This window comes from Mandrillus leucophaeus, unplaced genomic scaffold (genome assembly GCF_000951045.1).
Source record: "Mandrillus leucophaeus isolate KB7577 unplaced genomic scaffold, Mleu.le_1.0 Scaffold370, whole genome shotgun sequence".
NCBI lineage: Eukaryota > Metazoa > Chordata > Mammalia > Primates > Cercopithecidae > Mandrillus > Mandrillus leucophaeus.
The window spans coordinates 499,023-508,148 of NW_012103921.1; the positions used below are offsets into that span (position 1 = coordinate 499,023).

General features: G+C 58.1%; 1 protein-coding gene across 1 annotated transcript in view; it reads left to right on the plus strand.

The window, feature by feature from the left end:
* Positions 1-9,126, plus strand: part of HSPG2 (heparan sulfate proteoglycan 2) — a 142,339-nt gene that overhangs the window by 128,192 nt on the left and 5,021 nt on the right. The window contains exons 81-96 of the mRNA XM_011990146.1: positions 309-406; positions 1,004-1,270; positions 2,025-2,134; positions 2,336-2,483; positions 2,566-2,682; positions 3,345-3,456; positions 4,162-4,306; positions 4,396-4,495; positions 4,633-4,742; positions 4,867-4,975; positions 5,869-5,967; positions 6,357-6,578; positions 6,882-7,126; positions 7,534-7,705; positions 7,808-7,930; positions 8,041-8,097. Coding sequence (XP_011845536.1) covers positions 309-406; positions 1,004-1,270; positions 2,025-2,134; positions 2,336-2,483; positions 2,566-2,682; positions 3,345-3,456; positions 4,162-4,306; positions 4,396-4,495; positions 4,633-4,742; positions 4,867-4,975; positions 5,869-5,967; positions 6,357-6,578; positions 6,882-7,126; positions 7,534-7,705; positions 7,808-7,930; positions 8,041-8,097 — 2,234 coding nt within the window. The remainder of the gene's footprint in view (positions 1-308; positions 407-1,003; positions 1,271-2,024; positions 2,135-2,335; positions 2,484-2,565; positions 2,683-3,344; positions 3,457-4,161; positions 4,307-4,395; positions 4,496-4,632; positions 4,743-4,866; positions 4,976-5,868; positions 5,968-6,356; positions 6,579-6,881; positions 7,127-7,533; positions 7,706-7,807; positions 7,931-8,040; positions 8,098-9,126) is intronic.

Genomic DNA, 9,126 nt, shown 5'->3' on the forward strand with positions numbered 1-9,126 from the left:
CCCAGGCTGGAGTGCAATGGCGCAACCTCCGCCTCCCGGGTTCAAGTGATTCTCATGCCTCAGTCTCCCGAGTATCTGGGATTGTAGGCATGCACCACTACGCCTGGCTAATTTTTGTATTTTTAGTAGAAACAGGGTTTCACCATATTGGCTAGGTTGGTCTCGAGCTCCTGATCTCAAGTGATCCGCCTGTCTCAGCCTCCCAAAGTGCTAGGATTACAGGCATGAGCCACCGTGCCTGGCCCAATTGCAAAGCATTCTATCAAATGTTTTCATTTTCCTGATGTCTTTTTATTTTTTCTTTACAGAATCCAGAACTTGGACCAGAGCTGTCAAGGGACATATATTTGCCAGGCCCATGGACCTTGGGGGCAGGCGCAGGCCAGTGCTCAGCTGGTTGTCCAAGGTAGGAGGGTGGCTTCAGGCCTCTGCTAAGAGTAGGGAACAGAGATGAGAAAGGGAGAGAGGCAAAGAGCCCAGACCCTGTTCCCCAGGAATCCCCCTAAATGTGTCAGAATAAAGAGAAATATTCTATTTTGCCTAGCTTGTGTCTAGCATAGAGTAAAAGGGGCTTGATAAATACTTCAAGGGAGGGAAGAAGGATATGGGTGGAGTGTGTGAGTGCTCAGATGAACTGATGAAGATTGAATCAGTGTGAACTGGGCATGGTGGAACACACCTGTGGTCCCAGCTACTCAGGAGGCTAAATTGGGAGCATTGCTTGAGCACATGAGTTCTAGGTTGCAGTGAGCTGTGATCACACCTGTGAATACAGCCAAGACCCTGTCTCTAAAAAAACAAAAGAATAAGTGGACACGTGAGTGAGTAAATGCATAAGACCTGAAAAGTGAGTGTGTTTGTGAGTGAATGCATGAAAAAGCGAATGAGGAACGAATGAATGCTGGAGCTTCAGTGCTCACCTTTCTTTGGGCAGTCTATGGCCTCCCTCGGGTCGGGTCTGCAGTGACTGATCTCACTGGACCTCCGCCTCCCTCCTCCCCAGCCCTGCCCTCGGTGCTCATCAACATCCGGACGTCTGTGCAGACCGTGGTGGTCGGCCACGCCGTGGAGTTCGAATGCCTAGCACTGGGTGACCCCAAGCCTCAAGTGACATGGAGCAAAGTTGGAGGGCACCTGCGGCCTGGCATTGTGCAGAGCGGAGGCGTCGTCAGGATTGCCCACGTAGAGCTGGCTGATGCGGGACAGTATCGCTGTACTGCCACCAACGCAGCCGGCACCACACAATCCCACGTGCTGCTGCTTGTGCAAGGTGAAGGCTGGTGGGGACTTTTGTTGGGGGGCAGTGAGTGGGGCTGGGGCTTCTCCTGACATCATCTTCTGCCTGCCCGCTCTGCTCTTCCTTTCTGTTCGCTTGGGATATTTTCCATTGTGTGTATTTAAGGGGCAGGTTTCATAACAGGTGGCAGCAGCAGGGGATAAAAGTGAGATTCCCCCAGGGTAGCCTGGAACGTACAGGGAGAGAGCTAGGCCATAGAGCATCAAGAAGAAAAAAGAAACCTTGTCCTCATCGGCAGGGAGTGCCTGCTCTGCTGGTAGAGACTTGCAGCATGGTCTGAGGGCAGAGACATAACCCAGACAACAAACAGACCTAATAGAGAGTAAAACAAGGACAACAGATGCAGGGCAGACACAAACACTGTGTGTTCTTTAAAGGCAATTCCTTTTTACCCCAAGCCCTGTGACTTGCCTCCAAACTTTCTTACCTATACTGTCCCTAGTACGCACTTCTCAGGTCCCCAGAGGGCTGCACAATTTTTTGCCCAGGCATGTTGAAGAGGTCTCAGGCTGTGGAGTGAAATGGATCTGGCCCTGAACCCTGACTCTGCCCAGCAAAGAGCAAGCAGCCACTTTTCCCCCTCTAAGCCATAATTTCCTCATCTGTGAAATGGAATGTAGTGGCTCCCTTCAAGGGGTGGTGTGAGGATAAAACGAATCAGGGTGCAGGCTGGGCACACATCTGTGACTGTCATGTTGATGGCCTATGTCTCTTCCATGCCTCTCAGCCTTGCCCCAGATCTCAATGCCCCAAGAAGTCCGTGTGCCTGCTGGTTCTGCAGCTGTCTTCCCCTGCATAGCCTCAGGCTACCCCACTCCTGACATCAGCTGGAGCAAGGTAAGCACTGGAGAGGGAACCAGCAGGCATCCCTGGGGGGCTGGGACCAGGTCTGAAGCATCTCAGTGTCCCCAGGATGTGGCACAGGCTTGGCCAAGAGTAAATGCACAATGTTGGAAGGTGGGCCTGAGGCACAGATGGGAGGCAGGCCCCTGGAGCTGTGGGCCAAGGCCAGGGCCCTCAGTGCTGGTGTGTTTGCAGCTGGATGGCAGCCTGCCACCTGACAGCCGTCTGGAGAACAACATGCTGACGCTGCCCTCAGTCCGACCCCAGGACGCGGGCACCTACGTCTGCACTGCCACTAACCGCCAGGGCAAGGTCAAAGCCTTTGCCCACCTGCAGGTGCCAGGTAAAATACCACCCCCAAGAATTGGCAGTGCCCTGCCCACTCCCTGACTGGCAGGGTCTCCAACTGTGCTCTCTGCCGGCAGAGCGGGTGGTGCCCTACTTCACGCAGACCCCCTACTCCTTCCTACCGCTGCCCACCATCAAGGATGCCTACAGGAAGTTCGAGATCAAGATCACCTTCCGGCCCGACTCAGCCGATGGTGAGCAGGAGGGTTCATTTGCGGGGTGGACTGGCCTGGGTTGAGGGACCTCGTGGAGTAACTGCCATCATGGCTTGAGCCCTGGCTGCCCCTCAGTCTTGCCCCAATCCCTCAGCCCTCCCTCTCCAGAAGCCCCCAGACCTCTGGGCCTCCGCCCTGGCATACCTTCTCTCGCGCCTCCCCACTTCTCCATCCCTGCCTCTTTGATATCTCCAGCCTCCCCGTGGCTCCTCTGCCACCAGGGCATCACCCCCAGTCCTCCTGTCCCAGCTTCCTCTCCCCGTCTCTGCTCCTTCCTCCTTCCCCTGCCTCCATCTCACCCTTTCCTCCTCTCTTTCTCTCGTCTCTTACGGGTCTCTGACTTTCACTGTCCAGGCCTCCTTCTCTACTCGGGTGAGTCTCTGCCTCCCTCTCCCGCTTGAGGGAGACTCCAGGGTGTGTGAAGCAAATTCAGTTTCTTTCTAGGGGCGCTCAGTAAGGCCCTTGCATTTGAGGCACCAGCCCTGAGATAGTGAGAAGGCCCTGTCTGTGTGAGGAGTGCCAGAGGGAGGGACAGGTTCCGAGAGTGGACAGGCTCAAGAGCTTGGGTCGTTTCTAGGGTGGGGGAGGATGGGGAGCCTGTGGCTGGATGGGAGGCCCCTTACACAGTGGTGCCCATCCAGGGATGCTGCTGTACAATGGGCAGAAGCGAGTCCCAGGGAGCCCCACCAACCTGGCCAACCGGCAGCCCGACTTCATCTCCTTCGGCCTCGTGGGGGGAAGGCCCGAGTTCCGGTGAGACCCCCAGCCTCCCCATGTATAGAGGGACTGGACACAGGGCTTTGGTCTGGCAAGCACTACCCTGGGCTCCATTATGCAAAGGAGATCTGGAGGAAGGAGAAAATGTGGCCGTTCTCCTTGGTGACCACCCAGTCTGCTGGAGTAGGAATAGTATGCCAGTCAGGTGGAGGAGGGTGCAACCTCAGGCTTGGGACTGCTGCAGGCCAGGATTCATTCATTCATTCATTCATGCATTCATTCATGCATGCATCACTTATTTGCTGAGCACCCCATGTGTGCCAGGCACTGATACAGGTAAAACAAAACAGACCAAATTCTGGCTCTTGTGGGAAGGTGTATTCTCGTTGGGGAAGAGTAAACAAGCCATAAACAGAGAAACAAGGTGATCTCAGGGAGAGAGGAGTCCTCAGAGGAACAGGGAGGCCAGGTGCTAGGCTGCAGGGCCCTGAGCCTGGGGTCCCTGTGGGCTGCTCTGGAAAAGCTCCCAGCGAAAGGATGTGGGGAGAGAAGATCTAGGGGATGAGTCGTGGGGTGGGAGGACAAGACAGGGACAGGAACTGGAACTGGAACAGCCCCAGGGCTGGGACTGCAGGAATTGGTGACATCCCTCCTCTGGGGCCCCTCTGTCCGACTGGGCCCCTAGCCCTTCTTCCGAATCCCCTATCCATCTCTCCTGCCCTGGCCTGCCCCACGGAGCAGGTTCGATGCAGGCTCAGGCATGGCCACCATCCGCCACCCCACACCACTGGCCCTGGGCCATTTCCACACCGTGACCCTGCTGCGCAGCCTCACCCAGGGCTCCCTGATTGTGGGTGACCTGGCCCCGGTCAATGGGACCTCCCAGGTGAGACCCAACCCCATCCTACTACTTCCAGCCCTCATCCCACCCCTGCCCAGCCTCTGTTGCCATTCCTGACTTCCCCACCTCCCCAGGGCAAGTTCCAGGGCCTGGACCTGAACGAGGAGCTCTACCTGGGCGGCTACCCCGACTATGGTGCCATCCCCAAGGTGGGGCTGAGCAGCGGCTTCATAGGTGAGCCCCCGCCCCACCTCCAGCTGAGGCTAGGCCTTACCTGGCTGGCTGGAAGAGCCCTGGAGAGCCTGGGAGGGCACCACAGGTGTGGGCTGGGACACCCTGCCCTGTGCTCATCCTGCCCACTCACCTCCCAGGCTGTGTCCGGGACCTGCGCATCCAGGGCGAGGAGATCATCTTCCACGACCTCAACCTCACGGCGCACGGCATCTCCCACTGCCCCACCTGTCGGGACCGGCCCTGCCAGGTGACCCCACACCCCACATACCACCTGGCTGCCGTGGCCTCCACCCCCTGCCATGGCTGGCCCCTGTGGGGATTATGGGGAGGACTGAATGTTCTCGGCCTTATTTCTGGGGGCTGCTTTGCAGAATGGTGGTCAGTGCCATGACTCCGAGAGCAGCAGCTACATGTGCGTCTGCCCAGCTGGCTTCACCGGGAGCCGCTGTGAGCACTCACAGGCCCTGCACTGCCATCCAGGTACGCACCCCCCAACGCCAGTCGCTGTCGCCCCAGGGCCTGCCTCTTCCCTTTGCTGCCTCCCCATACCCACCACCATCTCCACCACCGGGGCACTTCCACACACCCTACTCTTACCTGAGCACTCACCACTCCTCCCATGTACCCATCCCCCATCTCTGCTACCCAGGGGCCCTCGTCCCATCACGGCTGCTTCCCCTCCTCCATCCCTGCTGACCAAATTCTTACCACTACCCCGCCACCCAGGCACTCCCCCACCCCTAGCCCCATCTTCTTTTTTTTTTTGAAACGAAGTTTCGCTCTTGTTGCCCAGGCTGGAGTGCGGTGGCACGATCTCAGCTCACTGCAACTTCTGCCTCTTGGGTTCAAGTGATTCTCCTGCCTCAGCCTCCTGAGTAGCTGCGATTACAAGTGTCCACCATCACCCCTGGCTAGTTTTTTGTATTTTTAGTAGAGGCGGGATTTCACTACGTTGGCCATGGCTGGTCTTGAACTCCTGACCTCAGGTGATCCACCCGCCTCGGTCTCCCAAAGTGCTGGGATTACAGGCATAAGCCCCTATGCCCAGCCCCCAGTCCCATCTTAATACCGAGGTGCCCACCCCATTACCCACCACCAGGTGCCCCCCCAACCCAACACTGTTATCCAGGTCCAGTCTCTGAAGAACCTGCAGACACAGAGTCCCTCTACTGCTTCCCCCACAGTCCTCCCCATGGCCTCTTTTGGCTCCCACCTTGCTCTGCTCAGTTCCCTCCTTCAAGGCCTCCCAGGAGGCTGGCCTCGCCCTCACTAGCCGAGCCCCCCGGGGTGTGATGGGCAGGGCTCTGGCATCAGGGCCCCCCTCCCTCCAGAGTCACCTCCATGTCCTTTTCACTGGCCTGTGTGCCCCCCAGAGGCCTGTGGGCCCGACGCCACCTGTGTGAACCGGCCTGATGGTCGAGGCTACACCTGCCGCTGCCACCTGGGCCGCTCGGGGTTGCGGTGTGAGGAAGGTGAGTGGAGCCAGGCCAGTGACCCTCAGGGTCCCAGTGTCAGCCGGGGAGGTTGGGTGGGGCACTCTGAAGCTGTGATGGGCCCCTACGGATGATAAAACGATGCCCGACCCAGAGGATCTCAAAGTCACCTGGTCACGTGTCTGCCCAGGCTGAATCCCTTAGCGAGTGAGGGCCCCCAAAGAGGACCTCTGTCATATTGGAGCTCCTCTCAGGCCAGTCTGCAAGGGCAGGGGGGCTCCTATGCCGCTGTAGCTAGTGCCAGCTGGTCCTGAGCCTCTGGGCCGGGGGAGTGAGGCAGGCAGGGATCCCAGAGGAAGGCAGAGTAGCTGGACCCCACCCAAGGGTCCAGGATCCCCACTTCCTTAGCTGAGCTGTGGCTGCTGCAGGTGTGACGGTGACCACCCCCTCACTGTCGGGTGCTGGCTCCTACCTGGCGCTGCCCGCTCTCACCAACACACACCATGAGCTACGCCTGGACGTGGAATTCAAGCCACTCGCCCCTGACGGGGTCCTGCTGTTCAGCGGGGGGAAGAGCGGGCCTGTGGAGGACTTCGTGTCCCTGGCGATGGTGGGCGGCCACCTGGAATTCCGCTACGAGCTGGGGTCAGGTAGGCACCCAGCACCAAATGCGGGGCTCTGTACGCCAAGCCTTGTGCCCCCCTCGGCTCTCCAAGCCCCAGGGAGGCGTGGGGGGATAAATGCAGGGATCAGGCCGAGTCCCCTCTTCCCATGCCTTTCGTCTCTGTGTCACTTGAGGCCAGTCCCTAGCCCTCTCTGAGCCGTGGGCTCCTCATCTGGAATACAGAAGGCTGTAGGGCATTCCCCATCTGCTCAGGGCCCTGTTTGTGGTGGAGAGGGCAGGGAGCCCCGTGTGCCCCCATGTGCCCAACCCTGCCTGGTATCCTCCCCAGGGCTGGCTGTTTTGCGGAGCGCCGAGCCGCTGGCCCTGGGCCGCTGGCACCGCGTGTCTGCAGAGCGTCTCAACAAGGATGGCAGCCTGCGGGTGAATGGTGGACGCCCTGTGCTGCGCTCCTCGCCCGGCAAGAGCCAGGGCCTCAACCTGCACACCCTGCTCTACCTGGGGGGCGTGGAGCCTTCCGTGCCACTGTCCCCAGCCACCAACATGAGCGCTCACTTCCGCGGCTGTGTGGGCGAGGTAAGAGGAGTCTCCTCGGGACAAGCGGAGGGGAGGGGTGCCAAACCTTGCGCCTCCCTCGGCTCTCCCAGCACCTTGGCACTGGGCCCCTCCACCTGTAACCACCATGGGCCCTGGGCCAGGATGCTGTACCTCTGAGCCTCAGTTTCCTCCTCTGTAAAATGGGCATGATCACACATACCTTGAAGGGTTGGGCAGAGGATTGTCTGCACTGACGGATGAATGTTTCTGGCACACAGTAGGCACTCAACTCCTGTGCCTCCCTCCCCACACCGAGAATCCATGCTGCCACTCAGGGCCCAGTGTGGGCTCCCAGCTGCCCTCTGCTGTATTCTTCTCCCTGCTGGTACAACCTGGGCCTCTGCCTCCCATGTCCCTTTAGTCCCTCAGTGTCCCTGTCCCCACAGGTGTCAGTGAATGGCAAACGGCTGGACCTCACCTACAGTTTCCTAGGCAGCCAGGGCATCGGGCAGTGCTATGACAGCTCCCCATGTGAGCGCCAGCCATGCCAACATGGTGCCACGTGCATGCCCGCTGGCGAGTATGAGTTCCAGTGCCTGTGTCGAGATGGATTCAAAGGTGGGAAAGCCTGCCCAGGGCACCGGAGGGGAGGGGCACAGGTGGTCAGCAACACCTCCAGCCCATGCCCACCCACCCACTCGCCTCTGCCCTGGTCCGCAGGAGACCTGTGTGAGCACGAGGAGAACCCCTGCCAGCTCCGTGAACCTTGTTTGCATGGGGGCACCTGCCAGGGCACCCGCTGCCTCTGCCTCCCTGGCTTCTCTGGCCCACGCTGCCAACAAGGTACCCAGGCCTGGCTTCTCTCCCCTTCATCTCTGTCTTGGGGCCCCGGGGCTCGACATAGTACCCACGGGTGTCTGTGCCCACCAACTGGACCCTGCCCTTCTCCATAGGCTCTGGACATGGCATAGCAGAGTCCGACTGGCATCTTGAAGGCAGCGGGGGCAATGGTGAGTACTTGCCATGGCCTCCTCCCCAGCTTCAGCCTCAACTCACTCTTCCAGTTACCCCACACCCTCAGTTCTGGCCTGTACGCAAAACAGCTCTATATGAGGAGCTTGCTGGGCAGAGAGACAGAATGAAGACCACAGCCATGTGGAGCTGGGGCCTGCCCCACACTTACTGGCTGGGTGACCTTGGGCAGGCCTTTGAAACCACTCTGACCTCAGTTTCCTCCTCTGTATTCATGTATTCAGTCAACAAACTATTGTGTGCCCATCCTTGCCCTGGGAGCAGTAAATATATGGGAGGCCGAGGCAGGTGGATCACGAGGTCAGGAGATGGAGACCATGGTGAAAACCCGTCTCTACCTGAACCCAGGAGTTCAAGATCAACCTGGGCAACACAGGGAGACCTCATCTCTACAAGTGCCTGTAATCCCAGCACTTTGGGATGCTGAAGCGGGCAGATCACCTGAGGTCGGGAATTTGACACCAGCCTGACCAACATGGAGAAACCCCATCTCTACTAAAAAATTAGCCAGGCGCGGTGGCAGGTGCCCATAGTCCCAGCTACTCAGAGGCTGAGGCAGGAGAATGGCGTGAAGCCAGGAGGTGGAGCTTGCAGTGAGCCATGATCGCGCCACTGCACTCCAGCCTAGGCGACAGAGCGAGACTCCGTCTCAAAAAAAATAAAATAAAATAAAATAAAAGAAGCATAAAGCAAGACCCTCCTTCCCAAGAATTCCACTGTCTGCTGAAAAGCTAAGGAAACAGTCAAGAGTGAATGCTGATTGAATGTTTATGGGCACTGTGCTAACCCCTTTACAGACACATCCCTTCTTATGTATCACTAATATCATAGGCGAGGCAGTGGTATGGTGGTTAAGAGTATAGACTTGGAGCCAGCCTGCTTGGGTTCAAATCCTAGCTCTCCCACTTACTAGCTGTGGAACTTCAGGTGAGTCACTTAACCTCTCTGTGCCTCATATAAAATGGAGATGAGTAACATCTTTCCCTAATGATCTGGATAAACTTTTA